At 37.2% G+C, this 17,048-nt stretch overlaps 1 protein-coding gene across 3 annotated transcripts in view; it reads right to left on the bottom strand.

The window, feature by feature from the left end:
• Positions 1 to 17,048, bottom strand: part of ZBBX (zinc finger B-box domain containing) — a 164,559-nt gene that overhangs the window by 31,747 nt on the left and 115,764 nt on the right. Inside the window, exon 16 of one of the 3 annotated variants that reach the window (XM_089331010.1) lies at positions 3,033 to 3,186. The exons of the other annotated variants lie outside the window; for them this stretch is intronic. Coding sequence (XP_089187136.1) covers positions 3,033 to 3,186 — 154 coding nt within the window. The remainder of the gene's footprint in view (positions 1 to 3,032; positions 3,187 to 17,048) is intronic. 3 annotated transcript variants of the gene reach the window in all.

Raw genomic sequence — 17,048 nt, 5'->3', positions numbered from 1 at the left:
CTTTTGCAACAAATTGGATGCAGCTGGAAACCATTATACTTAGTGAAATTGGCCAGTCATGAAAAGAAAAATACCATATGTTTTCCCTGATCTGTGATAACTAATAGAGTACCAAAAAATGTAATGTATATGAGTGAAATTGACATTTTGAGATTCAATGAATGATACAGTCCTTGCATCTACTGTTGAAGAACAGGTATCTTTTTTTTTTCTATTTGTTGAATTCTTTACTTAGTGTAGGGTTAATCTTATGAGTATAAATATATTGAGAGTAATCATTGAAACAATTAAAAGAAGCAATTTGAAAAGAAGAAGACAGGTAGAAACATGGGTAGGAGGGAGGGTAGGGTGGTAATTATTACTATGCTTCTAAATAAATATATATGAAATACATGAAATTTGTTTACCTTAAAAAATTTTTAAAATAAAGTAAAAAATAAGCAGTTCCCCAAATTTCAACACCTTAAGATAATCACTGTTAACATTTTAGCATATTTTTTCAAGCCTTTGTTAGTTAAGATATTTCTAAAAATTAAATAAAAATAGTCATTTCACTTCCAGAAATAAATAAGAAATAAGAATATATAAACATTAAAAAAGGCAATCCAAAAATGAGAATATTTAAAAACTATGTCTCTTATAAGGAGCTAATATATAAAATATAATTTTTAAAACTCAACAATAAAACAAAGCTAGATATAAAAATGAGCAAAAGACGGGGCCAGTGCTGTGGCATAGCGTAAAGCTGCCGTCTGCAGTGCTAGCATCCCTTATGGGTGCCAGTTCAAGTACTGGCTGCTCTACCTCTAATCCAGCTCTCTTCTATGGCCTAGGAAGGCAGTGGAGGATGGCCCAACTCCTTGGGCCCCTGCGCCCATGTGGGAGACCCGGAAGAAGCTCCTGGCTTTGGCTGTTGTGGCCAACTGGGGAGTGAACCAACAGATGGAAGACCTCTCTCTCTCTCCTCTCTCTCTCTCTCTGCCTCTGTCTCTCCGTCTCTCCATAACACTTTCATGTAAACAAATAAAAAAATCTTAAAAACATGAGTGAAGAACGTGAAAAGACATTTCTCCAAAGAGTACATATCAAAGACTAATAAATATGCTCAAAATCATTAATTCTTAGAGAAATGCAAATCTGAACTACAATGACACTACCAATTTAGACCCAGGAGAATGTCTACTATTAAAAAGAATAGACTAACAAGTATCATCAAGGATATGAAGTAACTACAATACCTGTGCACTGTTGATGAAAATATATTGTGGTCTAGCCACTGTGGAAAAGAATTCCATTGTTTTTCAAAAACTTTCAAAAATCTCCATGATCCATAAATTCCACCTCTGAGTATACACCTAAAATAACTGAAAGCAGGATCCACAAGGGATGTTGTACAACCCATATTCACAGCAACATTATTTGCAAAAGTTAAAAGGTGGAGGAAACTGAAGCATCCATTGATGAATAAATGGATAACCAAAATGTGGTAGATATACACTGTAGGATGCTATTTGCCCTTAAAATGGAAGAAATTTCATTTTTTGATTCAACCAGGGTATTTTATTGCAGAACAGACATAAATCCTCTATACTAAATCCGCATTCTTAATGCAACAATAATCAAAAAGGAAATTCTAAAGAAAACAAAAACAACAACAAAAAAAAAACCCACCCTCTTTCCACTTGAACAGTGACTTTCATATTCTTTCCCATAGAGTAGCTGGGAGTTGAGAGGTATATAAAAGAGAAGCTGAGTAGACAAAGCTTCAGACATTCTATCTGCAGTTTTGCAAATTTTGTTTTTTTCTTTAAAAAAAAAGTAACAGGAATTTTGACACCTGTACAACACGGATGAAACTTGAGTCATTATAGGAAGTGAAATAAACCAATTACACACACACACACACACACACACACACACGAAGCCAAATACTATATAGTTCTACTTTAACAAGGAAGTGTAATCAAAATCAAAAAATAGAAAGTAGGGGTTGAAAGGAAGGGAGATGAAGAATTACTGCTTTAATGAAATAGAATTTCAGCTTTGAAGATGAAAACGGTTCTGGAGATGAATAGAAATGATGGTCGCATGCCATTGTGAATGCTTTTAATACTATTAAACTGCACTTTTAAAAATGGTTAAGAGTGTGGAAACCTGGCATAGCAGTTAAGACATAATTTGGGAAGCTTACATCTCATATCACAGCACCTGAGTTTGAGTCTTGGCTCAGCTTTGGATTCCATTTTTCTGCTATTGTGCACCCAAGGAGACAAAAGGTGATGGCACAAGTAGATGGGTACCTGCCTCCCATGTGGGAGACCTAGCTCCTAGCTTCAACCTAGCCCAGCCCTGGCTGTTGTAGACTTTTGGGAGAATGAACCAGCAGATTCAGCTGTCTCTGTCTCTGTCTCTGTCTCTGTCTCCCTGTATGTTTTTGCATCTTCCAAATATACAAAATCAATAAACATTTTTTAAAGAAGTTGAGAGCAAAAACGAATGACAGAATTCTCCCAGAAATTTCATAGAGGCTAAGATTTTGATTAGTTTTAAGTCAGAATTATAGGAATTCAGAAATCATCATATGGTACTTACCATGACAACATGATAGAGCAATTTCTGCTATATTTATAATTTAGTAAGGGTCACACTTCTAAATCAACAATAATATTTCCTCAGATTCATTATAGTAATTTTTCTCACATTTGATAATAGCCTTAATAAATGTCAGTGAAGCAGCATGATTCAAAAAATTCATGAAATGTGGAATTGGAAATTAAGTTTATTTAGGGGTACAAAACATTTTGAAATTTATTCATAGGATGTTATTCATGAGCATTTTCCATGAACATTTTGAAGGCTGCACATATGCAATACACAAAGTGTCAATGATTTTAGCATGGCAAGAAGGAATTATTTTATTCATTGAACAGAATAATTTCCCAGTATTTCCTAAGATGAGAACAGACTGTTTAAAAAAGAAATGAGATAGAAATTTGTTAGGTTGGTCTACAGATCATTTCATTTCTGATTACCTGCAAATGTATTCCAAGGTCTGGAATAGCTGCATTCTAAGCTATGAGAAGAAAGTAAGTTGAATCTTTCATTTTTATCAAAAATAAAGAATCTTTCAAGTCCTTGATATTGCTCAATTATAGGCTTACTTCTGAGGGCTATTTCTTGTAACAACTAGGAAACAAAATATTCAACACAATTAACTTTGTTTTCAACCTCATCAAAATTAGGAAGCATACTAGGTACTTGGTATGAATTTTGCTTTCATCAACATTGGTTCTAACAGTGGGGACAAAACAACATACCATTTTATAAACTAAATCCACAAAAATGTATAAACCACAATTAAGGGTAATTATCTGAAAACTACCTTCAATCAAAGGATTGTAGAAATTCAAGAAATACAATAAAGTTTGCTTTTCTATCTTCTTTCCCTGTTTTCTTACTTTTGTGTCTTTTCAAATAAATTATTTTGGAATATAAAATCTCTTTCATGTATAATGCTCTTGAACTAGTGTCTTTTTCTATACTTGAAATAATTTCAGAGGTGGAAGTAAAATACTAATAGAAATAAATTTGAACTGACAAAAGTAAAGGACAAAATCCAAGTTAAGTAAATAATAATCATGAAGCAAATATGCAAGTAGGAAACTGAAGAAAGAAGCAGTTACAAAATTGATGAAGTTTATATATATAGAAAATAATAGAATAGGCTTTGAACATAAATTTGGTTAATTTGAAGCTTGGATTTACTCCACTACCCTACTGATTTGTTTTATTTCTAAAATTTGTTTATTTATTTGAGAGGAAAAGAGGGATAGGGAGTAAGAGAGAGAGACAGACAGACAGAGAGAGAGAGAGCAAGTTGTCCCACCCACTGGTTCACTCCTCAAATGCCTGCAACAGCCAGTCTGGGCCAAGGCCAAAGTCAGAAGCCAGGAACACAATTCAGGCCTCCTATGTGGGTAGCAAGAACCTATTACTGAGCCATCATAGCTGCCTCCTAGGTTTCTCATTGGCAGGAAACTGGAGTCAGGAGCCAGAGATGGGAATTGAATAGGTGATGTGGGCTAGATTACGCAATCAGTTAACGAGCAGAGAAGCTAAGAGACTGTCACAGTGTTTGAGCCACAGCTACACAGTGCACAAAACCCCACAGCCTTCCCTGCTGAATTAACATGGATGCAGGCTGAACACACCCATTCCCCAGCATGCCCTGGAGCCTCACTACTCCTCATGCAGTAGAACCCACGATGAACATACGTGTGCTGTGCCCCATGTGGAGACATCATCACCCCTTTCTGGAGATCACCACATGCACTGAAGCCCCATCCAAACTCTGGCAAATTGAATATTCAATTAGAGGGCTACCCCTATTCTTTAAAGGGATGATCTCAACTTTGGTGGGGACAGTCACCATGCTAAGGCAGAGAGGTTACTCATATTCACATTGTTGTGTGTACTATCCCTTTAAACAAATCCCGCTTCCCTCTATACCATGATGCTTCCACCTTGAAATCTTGCAAGTGTGCAATGAAATACCTGAAATGAACCCAACGAGCGATTCCGTTCCCCACAACACAGTATTGTGACATGGAATATGAGCAGCTTAACCATTAGGTTAAACCTTTGTTCTGTAATTCATTTTTTAAAGGTTTTTATGCTAGGAGAGATTATATTTGGAATTAAACACACATACACACACACATACACACAAAGAGAGGAATCTCTTAGGAAACAAATTAGGATTTCAAAAGTAAGAGTTCTAGTTGGCCTTAAAATACAGTCTAAGTGGCTAATGGTATTTAACAATTCTCCTTAATAAATCTAATTAATGCCCCCAATGCAGTCAGTTTTAAGGAACTAAACAATGTAAGGGAATTTTGCTATAATTCAATATAAATTTATAAATCACATAAATGAGAAAATATTTTAAAATATAGTGATTGCTCAATGGAATATGTATATGTATCAAAGTCAAGTCCAAGTCCATTGTTTTCAGGGCATCTTCCCTAGTCCTCTCTGACAGGGATCAAAAATCCTAGAATTCCTTCAGCTCTACTGGAACTCATATTTGGACTATGCAGTTGCTAAACTAGGTTTTAAAAGTCTTGGCTAACAGGATTAAGAAACAGTGATTATGGTTTGTTTTGGTTTTGCCCAAACTCACAAAGTTAACTATTGACACTTTCAGAACCAGAATCAAGGAACTTGTTGTTCCATGTTCTTCCCAGTTATTGCCCTAAATTTAATCGGAAGTTCTCCCAGGTGAAGAAATCAATTCCTGAAAATCAAAGTTCAAAATGAGCAAACTAACATTAAACTTGGGTGCCAGGACACACCAGTGCTAAAAACTGGCCTTCTAGAAACACAAATTTTCTACTGAAGCACACCAGGCAAAATGTAAACAACTTCTGCTCTTGGAATGGCTTCTACTATGGTGGAACAGAAACAGTTCAGGTCTAGTCATTACTGCTGACAAAAGTAGATTCAGCCACTTAAGTCGTCAAAAACAAGAATTCAGTCTGAAAACCGTGAGGTACTAATTCCTCTCCCAGCTATGACCCAACAACTTCACTCACTTCAGAGGTTGGTGTCTCCCTTAAGAAGGAGCTCAAGGAGAAGCCTGGGAGTCAGTTTAAAGCCTATTACAAGTGGAAGAAAATTTTCTGTGAAACTACATTATTTTATCCCTCAGATACAATCACTTTGGAATGGCTTAATTATTATTTTGTTTACATATTTTAAAAAAAGACAATCATCAAGTTAGAGACCTGTTGGTCTGTGGAAGATTCCTTTGAAATTCCAACATGAGGCCGTGGCATTGTGGCACAATGGGTTATGCCACTCTTTAGGATGCTCACATCACATGCTGGAATGTCTGAGATTGAGTCCCACATCTATTTCCCATCCAGCACTGCTGCTAATGAATACCCTGGGAGCAGATGATGGCTCTACCCATGCTGGAGAGATCCAGTTGGAGTTCTTGGCTCCTGCTTGTGGTCAGGCCCAACACAGGTTGTTGAGCGCAGTTGAGGAGTGAACTCATGGATGGAAGAGCTCTTTCTCTCTGTTTGCCACTCTGCCTTGCAAATAAATAAAATATAAATCAATTTAAAAAAATGGAATCCTATAACTGATTGTTCCTGCAAGGCCTCCAGCTGAATATCCCCCAAGAAGAAAAGGCGCTACTGTGCAGGACTACATTTACTGTAACCTAATTGAAAAAACAATATCCATGTAAGCCACATTACAACAGTCCCTGCCTTCTGATTATTTCAGCAGGTTTCACCTGGTGAGGACATTAGGGATCCCAGTCATTAACTGGTTTCCTGAACTATGTCACTTCATGTTTTATATGAAGAATTTATAGTGTTAAATGGAGTAAAATAAGAATGTGTCCTAAAAAGGTACACCCTCCTGTTAATAAACATCTTAAGTTAGTGATACCTCTTTCACACTAATTAAATAAGCTGGTGTCATCGTATAAAAGAAAAAAGGCAGGCTGCTGGAATTTAATAGTGCAGTTAAAATCACAGCCATTCTGACAGGCTTTAATGAACTGAGAGTAGACCAGGATATTAATAGATATTCAAATCCCTGGTTCAGTCACCCAACTGGAAAGTTCTCTTAGAAATGGGACTAGAAAATAAGGCCTGAAGGCAATGCGTGTTGCCCTATGCCTCCACACTGAAACAAAGAGTGTGTTGGGCAAGACTTCTCAGCGAGTTTATCACACGCACACTTGGAAAAGAGAAGCAGAGAAGGATAACACTCTACTCAGAGCTTACTGGTAAAAAAGAGGTGAAAAGGAAGAGAAGGTCAGGAATAGATCCAAACAGACACAGGTACTCAAAAGGAGAATAGTAGACACATTTTAAAACCCAGGTCCGTTTTCAATAACTCTTTGCCTGTGCCAACATCTAGCAGAATTTTCCCAATGCTTTCCTCTAGTAATTTGATGATATCAGGTTGGAGGTTTAAATCTTTGATCTATTTTGAGTTGATTTTCATATAAGATGTAATGTAGGGGACTTGTTTCAGACTTCTCCATACGGAGATCCAGTTTTCCTGGCACCATTTGTTGAAGAGACTGTCCTTGCCCCAGGGATTGTTTTTAGCTCCTTTGTCAAAAATAAGTTGGTTGTAGATGTGTGGGTTGATTTCTGGAGTTTCCATTCGTCTACAAATCTATTTTATATGCCAGGAAGTAGACTGTTTTGATAATAACCATCCTATAGTATGTCTTCAAATCTGGTATTGTGATGCCTCTGGCTTTATTGTTCAAGACTGCTTTATTTTTTAAAAGATTTATTTATTTATTTGAAAGTCAGAGTTACAGAGAGGCAGAGGGAGAGGGAGAGAGAGAGAGAAAGAGGTCTTCCATCTGCTGCTTCCCTCCACAAATGGCCACAATGGCCAGAGCTAAGGTGATCCAAAGCCAGGATCCAGGAGCTTCTTCTGGGTCTCCCACATGGGTGCAGGGCCCCAAGCTCTTGGGCCATCTTCTACTGCTTTCCCAGGCCATAGCAGAGAGCTGGATCAGAAGGGGAGCAGCTAGGACTCAAACTGGCACCCATATGGGGTGTCAGCACTGCAGGTAGCAGCTTTACCTTCTACTTCACAGTGCCAGCCCCTTAAGATTGCTTTAGCTATTCAAGATCTCTTGTGTTTCCATATCAAATTTGGCATCATTTTTTTCTAGATCTGAAAAGAATGCCCTTTCTTTTTTGATTGGGATCACATTGAATCCATAAAGTGCTTTGGGTAGTATGGACATTTTTATATCAATTCTTTCAATCCACAAACATGGAAGAATTTTCCTTATTTTGTATCTTTTTCTTTCTTTAAGGTTTTGTAATTTTAATAATAAATATCTTTGACATCCTTGGTTAAATTTATTCCAAGACCACAGAAGCACAGGCAATAAAAACAAATATAGACAAACAGAATTACATCAGTTAGCTTCTGCAACGCAAAGACACTCTCAAAGTGAGGAGGCAACCAACAGAATGGGAGAAAATATTTGCAAACTATGCAACTGATAAAGGATTAATATCCAGGAACTGTAAGGAGCTCAAGAAACTCAACAGCAATAAAACAAACACTCCAGTTAAAAAACAGGCAAAGCACACAAACACACATTTTTCAAAGAATGAAATACAAATGGCCAACAGACACATGAAAAATGCTCAGGATCATTCTCCATCAGGGAAAGGCAAACAAAAAGCACAATGAGGTTTCACCTCATCCCAATCAGAATGCCGTCAGAAAACAATTCTAAGATGGCATATTAGGGAACTACATACTGCATTAGGCTAGGGATAAATAGTAAAAAAAAAAAAAAGGAAAAAAGAAAAAAGGTGTAGGAAATCTACTTGAGACTTGGAGAGAAAGTCACACTGGAAATTCTACAAGAGTAAGAGGAACACGGAGGCCCTTTGTTGGGGGTGAGCGAGGTTGTGCACCACAAACACAGACACAACAAATGACTGCAGCAGCCAAGAGCTGTAGCAGGTGGCAACTTGGAGATAGAGGTCAGACCAGACTGCAGCAATCCTCACTGATACAGCCAGAGGGACAGCTTGATGTGAGTCTGGACTGGAGCCCCAGGGGCTACCAGTTGTTAGCAGTTGCCTGAGGACCCAATAGCAGTGTCCACTGCCTGGCTGAGAAAGGGCACGTGCCATTTTGGGTTTGGCCAAGAGCTTCGGAAGCCTTTTTGCATACACACAGCAACTGGCTGACACAGGACACCATTTTCTTGGCAGTACTGGTGGCAGTGACAGGGAGACAGTGGCTCTTGTCTATGGAGAGTGATCCAGAGATTCTAACAGAGGGAAAAATCTGCAGTCCCCACACACTATAAGCCAGAAAGGAAGGTGGATGGGCAATCACATAGGACAGTGAAGCACCCACAGTCCCCCACGATTAAGACATTTAGCTAGAGCTGGCTCAGGGAACATCTGTCTCACTGTTGACAGGACAGGCTGGCAGGACAGAATGAAACCTCTACACCCAGCAATTGTAGGAGCCTGGTGTGCTGAGACAGTGGGGACTCTCGGTGGTTACATGAGAGGGTTCAGGGTATAGCTGAGTATCTGGGTAATCACTGGTGTGGCTCACATGCACTGAGCTTCTTGGTTGCCTAGGGCTGGTCAGCACAGTGGAAATCATGCTCACAGTGAAGTCTGCACAGATCATTTGTATGGTTCTTACAGCAGCATGGATGAGTGTTGGATGCATAGGGGGCTAACACCCAGGCATTGCTCAGCTTGGAGTAGAGGAGGTGAGGGGGTGATCACACCAACAGAGGTAACCATTTCCATGCTTCTGTTACCCTGGATACTCACCCCATCCTGAAACATTGACCAGAGCTCCCTCATAACACCCTCCACACAACTCTGGTATTCACTGAAAATACAGACATTCCACTAAGCCACAGAGGCATAACTCAGATAAAAGCTATCAGAGGAAAATAACAATTAATTCCACAATTGACTAAAAATAAACACAGAAATTCAAGAAACAAGAATAAGAAAGACACCATGACCCCTCCCCGCCATGGAACATAACAGCATTTCAATATTAGTATGTGAAGATAAAGACACTGAGGAAATTAAGGAAATAGAACTCAAAAAATTAATCACAGGATTACTCAAAAGCCATCAGAAGCAAATCCATGAACTAAAGACAATACATGGCATGAATAAAAGTTTTTCTGATGAAATTGAGATTTTAAAGAGAAATCAAAATGAAGTATTAGAAATGAAAATTGCAATAGATCAAATAAAACATGTGGTGAAAAGCCTTAAAAGCAGACTTGATGAGGCAGATAGAAAAAAATATCTGACCTAGAAGATAAATCTTTGAAAATCTTTCAATCGGGCAAAAAAAAAAAAGAAGTAGAAATTAGAAAACTTAAAATAGTGTTATAAATGTATGGGATACTATCAAATGATCCAAACTACAGGTCTTAAGAGTTCCTGAAGGTTTGGAAAGAGAGAACAGACTAGAGGCCCTATTTAGTGTAAAAAAGACAGAAAATCTCCCCAATTTGGAGAAAGAAAGAGACATCCAAGTACAGGAAGCACATAGAACTCCTAACAGATTTGATCAGAAAAGATCTTCCCTATAACACATTGTAGTCAAATTTTCCACAAAACACAAAGAAAAGATTCTAAAATGTGCATGAAAGAAACATCAGATTACTTTCAGAATTTCTTCAATTGGACTCACAACTAACTTCTCGTCAGAATCCTACAGGCTAGAAGAGAATGGCAAGACATAGTCCAAGTCTCAAGAGAAAAAGAACTGATAACCCAGAATACTGTACCTTGAAAAACTCCTATTTATGAATGAAGGTGAAATAAAGACTTTCCATAACAAACAAATTGAAAGAATTAGTCACCTCTCATCTAGCCTTACAAAAAAATTTTAAGGATGTGCTACACACAGAACCACAAAAAATAGCCAACACTACAAAAGAAAGAGAAGGCAGAAAATTCCACCAAGAAAAGCATAAAGAAATTCAAAGTAAACAATAGGAATATTTATAGGAAAATGGCAGGGCCAAGCCATTACTTATCAATAGTCACCTTGAATATAAATAACCTCAACTCTCCAGTTAAAAGATACAGACTGGCTGAGTGGATTAAAAACAAGACCCATCTATTTGCTGCCTACGGGAAACACATCTCACCAACAAATGTACCCACAGACTGATAATGAAAGGATGAAAAAGATATTCCATGATAATGGAAATCAAAAAAGGGCAGGTGTTGCCATCCTAACATGAGACAAAATAGACTTTAATATAAAAATTGTTAAAAGAGACAAAGAAGGGCATTATGTAATGATTAAGGAATCAATTCAATAGGAAGATATGACTATAATAAATGAATATATGCCTTATTACTGGGCGCCTGTCTATTTCAAAGCAGTGTTAATGGATCTAAAGGGAGACATAGACTCCAATACAATAGTAATGGGAGACTTCAATACCTATTTTCATCAATAGCCAGATCAACTAGGCAAAAAAATCAACAAAGTAATAACAGAGTTACTTCATACTATGGACCAAATGGACCTAACTGACATCCTCAGAACTTTTCACCTCACAGTTGCAAAATACACATTCTTCTCATCAGTGCATGAAACTTTTTCCAGGATAGACCATATCCTAGGCCATAAAGCAAGTCTCAGAAAATTGAGAAAAATCAAAATCATACAAAACATCTTCTCTCACCATAATAGAATAAAGCTGGAAATCAACAACTCAAGAATCTCTAGATCATATGCAAACACATGGAAACTGAAATACATGTTCCTAAATGCATAGTTGGACATAGAAGAAATCAAAGAGAAATAAAAAAAATTTCTGGAAACGAATGAAGATGGCAATACATCATATCAAAACTTATGGGATACAGCAAAAGCAGTGTTAAGCAGAAACTTTATAGCAATCAATGCCTACATCAAGATACTGCAAGGCCAGCATTGTGGCATAGTGGGTAAAGCCACTGGCTGCAGGGCAAGCATCCCATAGGGGCTCCAGTTTGAGTTCTGGTTGCTCCACTTCCAATCCAGCTCTCTGCTATGGCCTAGGAAAGCATCAGAGGATGGCTCAAGTGCTTGCTCCCCTGCACCAGCAATGAGACCTTGGAGAGGCTCCTGGCTCCAGATTTCGGATCTATGCAGCTCCAGCCATTGCAACCATTTTGGTGTGAACCAGCAGATAGAAGAGCTCTCTCTCTCTCTCTTGCTCTCTCTCAATCTCTCTTTCTCTCCCTTTCTCTGCCTCTACCTCTCTGTAACTCTGCCTATCAAATAAATAAGTAAATCTTAAAAATAATAAATAAATTGAATAGGCACAAAATAAATAAGCTATCAATACCTCTCAAGGACCTAGATAAACAACAAAATAAATTAGTAGGAGGAAAGAAAAAATTAAACTTAGAGAAGAAATAAACAAGATTGAGACAAAAATACAAAATATCAGTGAAATGAAGATCTGTTTTTCTGAAAAAATAAGCAAAATTAACACACAATTGGCACAACTAAACAAATAGAGAGAAGACCCAAATCAATAAAATCAGAGATGAAAAAAATGAATACAACCACAGATACCAGATAAACAAAAAACAATAATCAGCGATTAGTACAAAGAGATATATGCCAACAAATTGGGAAACCTAGAAGAAATGGATAGAATTCTAGACACATAAAACCTACCAAAATTGAGTCATGAAGACATAGAATATCTAAATAGACCAAAGCAAAGATGGAAATTTAATCAGTTAAAAAAACCTCTCCAAACAAATATAACCTTGGGACAGGAGGGCTTCAGTGCTGAATTCTACCAGACATTTAAAGAAGAACTAATTCTGATCCTTCTCAAGTTATTTAAAACAATCTAAATGTTGCTATTCAATATAGTCCTGGAAATCTTAGCAAGAGCCATTAGGCAAGAAAAAAAAAAATAAAAGGGATAGAAATTGGAAAGGAGGAAGTAAAATAATCCCTATCTGCAGATGACATGATTCTATATATAGGGGATCCAAAAGACTCCACTAAGAGACTATTAGAATTCATAAAATAATTTGGCAAAGCGGCAAGATGAAAAATCAACACAGAAAAATTATTAGACTTTTCATACACAGATAATGTCATGGCAGAGAAATCACTTTTAAGATCAGTCCCATTCAAAATAGCTTCAAAAAGAATTAATTACCTTGAAATAAATTTAGCCAAGGATGTCAAATATCTCTACAATGAAAATTATAAAATACTAAAGAAATAGAAGAAGTCACACAAAAAATATGGAAAAATCATCCATGTTCATGGATTGGAAAAACGTTTATACAACCAAAAGCAATTTACAGATTCAGTGTGATATCAAGCAAAATACCAACAACATTTTTGGAAGATCTAGAAAAAAATGATGTTAAAATTCATATGGAAACACTAGAGATCTTGAATAACTAAAGCAATCTTGTACAACAAAAACAGAGCTGGAGGCATCACAATGCCTGATTCAAGACATACTACAGGGCAATTATAATCAAAACAGCCTGGTACTGGCACAAAAACAGACCCATAGAACAGAATAGGAACTCCAGAAATCAATCCACATACCTACAACAAACTTATCTTTGACAAAGGAGCTAAAATCAATCACTGGAACAATGACAGTCTCTTCAACAAATGGTGCTGGGAAAACTGGATCTCTGCATAAACAACTGTGAAACTAGACCCTTACCTTAAACCTTACACAAAAATCCACTAATAATGGATCAAAGACCTTAATCTATGACCCAACACCATCAAATTCATGGAGAACATTGGGGAACCTATGCAAGACATGGCATAGGCAAAGAGTTCTTGGGAAAGGCCCCAGAAGCACAGTCAATGAAAGTCAAAATTGACAAATGGGATTACATAAAGCTGAGGCTCTTCCGCACTGCAAAAGAAGCACTCAGGAAAGTGAAGAGACAACCGACAGAATGGGAAAAAATATTTCCAAACTACACAGCTAATAAAGGGTTAATATCCAGAATTTATATAGAGCTCAAGAAATTCAACAACAACAATACAAAAAAAAAAAAAAAGAAATGGGCAAAAGATTGACAAGGCATTTCTCAACAGAGGAAATTCAAATGGTGAACAAAAACTTGAAAAAAATGTTCAGGATCACTAGCCATCAGAAAAATGCAAATCAAAACCATAATGAGCTTTCATTTACTCCAGTTAGAATGGCTGTCATACAGAAATCAACAAATAATAAATGTCAGTGAGGATGTGGGGGAATAGGTACCCTAATACACTGTTGATGGGAATGTAAATTGGTACAGCCACTATCGAAGACAGTATGGAGATAACACAGAAATCTGAATATAGACCATCCCACTCCTGAGAATTTACCTGAATCAAAAAGAAACCAGTATATGAAAGAGTTATCTCTACCTTTATGTTCATTGCAGCCCAATTCCCAATAGCTAAGCTATGGAATCAATCTAGATGTCCATCAGCTGTTGACTTGATAAAGAAATTATGGTATGTATACACTATGGAGTACTATTCAGCTTTAAAAAAATGAAATCCTGTATTTTGCAACAAGATGGACACAAATGGAAATTATATTTAGTGAAATAAGCCAGTCTCAAAAAGACAGATATCATATATTTTCCCTGATCCAAGGTAACTAGTAGAAGTACTTAAAATGTAATGTATTGGAGTGAAAAATGCATTTTGAGATTTGATGGTTGTTTACAGCCCTTGTCTACTCCACTGAAGAACAGTGTTTTCTTAATCATACTATTTGTGGAACTCTTTTACATAGTACAGGGTTAACTTAATGATCATTAAGTAACTAAAAATAGATCTTTGTAAAAATTCAGAGAGGCAATGGGAGAGGGAGGAGGAATAAGGTTTGCAGCACAGGTGGGAAGGAGGGTGGGGTGAGAAGTATCACTATGTTCCTAAATTTAAATATGAAATACATGAAACTTGTATAATAAAATTTAAAAAAGATTTTTTTTTTGGTCACAGCGTCTTGGCTTTCTATCCCTGAAATATTCTCATGGGCTTTTTAGCTGGATATGAATGCCTTAAGGGCTGATTCTGAGGCCAGAGTGCTATTTAGGACATCTGCCATTCTAGGAGTCTGCTGTGTATCCCGCTTCCCATGTTGGATCATTCTCTCCTTTTTAATTATATCAGTTAGTACTAGCAGACACTAGTCTTATTTATGCAATCCCTATGATTCTTAACTGTATCAGTATGATCAATTGTGAACAGAAACTGATCACTTTGACTAGTGAGATGGCATTGGTACATGCCACCTTGATGGGATTGAATTGGAATCCCCAGGTATGTTTCTAATTCTACTGTTTGTGGCAAGTCCAATTGAGCATGTGCCAAATTGTAAATCTTCTCGCCCTCTTACTCCCATTCTAATATTTAACAGGGATCACTTTTCAGTTAAATTTAAACACCTAAGAATAATTGTGTGTTAATTGAAAAGTTCAACAAATAGTATTAAGTAGACCAAAACAAACAAACAAAAATATTAAAAAGACCTACATGAAAGATCTCTGTGAATGAGATCCCAGTGGAAAGAATGGGCCATCAGATAAGGAGGTACCTTTCTCTGAAAGGAGGAGAGAACTTCCACTTTGACTGTGACCTTGTCTAAATAAGATCGGAGTTGGGGAACTCAAAAGGCTTCCATAACCTTGGCAACTCATGGCAAGAGCCTAGGGTGATTACTGACACCATAAACAAGAGTGTCAATTTTTAAACTAACAACAGGAGTCACTGTGCACTTATTTCCCATGTAGGATCTCTGTCCTTAATGTGTTGTACTACGTGAATCAATGGTATAACTAGTACTCAAACAATACTTTACTTTGTGTTTCTGTGTGGGTGAAAACTGTTGAAATCTTTACTTAGTATATACTAAATTGATCTTCTGTATATAAAGAGAATTGAAAATGAATCTTGATTTGAATGGAATGGGAGAGGGCGTGGGAAATGGGAGGGTTGCAGGTGGGAGGGAAGTTATGGGTGGGTGAAGCCACTGTACTTTGGAAATTTATATTTATTAAATAAAAGTTAAAAAATTAAAAAAATTAAATGAAACATACTAATGGTGTATTCCAAATCATAAAAATAAATAAATAACTCAAAAAAAGAATGGCTATTATCCAAAAATCAAAGGAATAAATAAATACTGGTGAAGATACAGAGGGAAAAAATACCCTAATATATAGTTGGTGGAAATATATATTAGTATGATGATTATGGAAGACAATATGGAGATTCCTCAGAAATCTGAAAATAAATCTACCATATGACCCAGCCATCTCCCATCTAGGGATTTACTCAAATGAAATGAAAGCAACATATGAAAGTTGTTTGTACCCCCATACTTATTGCTGCTCAATTCACAATAGCTAAGATATGGAGTCAATCCATATATCCTTGAACTAATGACTGTATAAAGAAAATGCGGCATATATGCATAAAAATCTAATGTATAGAAGCAAAATTGACATTTTGAGATTTGATTATTGTTTATAGCTCTTATCTCTACTGTTAAGGAATGGTAGAGTTTTTTTTCTTCTATTTGTTGAATTCTTATTACTGGAGGTTTAAGCTTGTGATTATAAAATAAACTGGAACTACATCATTTTAAAAATTAAAAGAAAAAATAAGAAAGTAGGGAAGGGCCGGCACCGCGGCTCACTAGGCTAATCCTCCACCTTGCGGCACCGGCACACGGGGTTCTAGTCCCGGTCGGGCCCCGGATTCTGTTCCGGTTGCCCCTCTTCCAGCCCAGCTCTCTGCTGTGGCCAGGGAGTGCAGTGGAGGATGGTCCAAGTGCTTCGGCCCTGCACCCCATGGGAGACCAGGAGAAGCACCTGGCTCCTGCCATCTGATCAGCGCAGTGCGCTGGCTGCAGTGCGCCGGCCGCGGCAGCCATTGCAGGGTGAACCAATGGCAAAGGAAGACCTTTCTCTTTCTCTCTGTCTCTCTCTCTCACTGTCCACTCTGCTTGTCAAAAAAAAAAAAAAAAAAAAAAAAAAGAAGGTAGGGAAGAGGGAGAGTGGGGGCACAAGCAGGAGGGAGGGTATGGTGGGAAATGTCATTATGCTATTAAATCTGTATGTATGAATTACATAAAGTTCACCTTATATATATATTTAAAAAAAAACAGGACATAGGATGTGGGAAGAATTAAAGATATAACTGTGACAAGATAATAATTCTAATTTATTTCAGTTCAAAAGTAATTTCCATGCCCTGATAAATACAGCCTGTGAGATTCCAACCTGTCTCTGATGGTCATAACCAGTTAAGTTACCTGTTTTCCCTCTTACCATGCAGAGAGTTCAATAAAGAATTAGAGAAGTTGAATATTGGGATTCACCTCAATTTTTCACTTTCCTGGGGATGAAAATTAGACTCCTCCAACCCAACATTCCTTCTCTGGAAGTACAAAAGCAAGGGAATAAGTGTTCCCCAGGAAACAG

The sequence above is a fragment of the Oryctolagus cuniculus genome, chromosome 4 (genome assembly GCF_051225735.1).
Source record: "Oryctolagus cuniculus isolate XC-2025 breed Fujian yellow rabbit chromosome 4, ASM5122573v1, whole genome shotgun sequence".
Classification (NCBI taxonomy): Eukaryota; Metazoa; Chordata; class Mammalia; order Lagomorpha; family Leporidae; genus Oryctolagus; species Oryctolagus cuniculus.
This window is presented reverse-complemented; position numbering and strand designations above follow the sequence as displayed.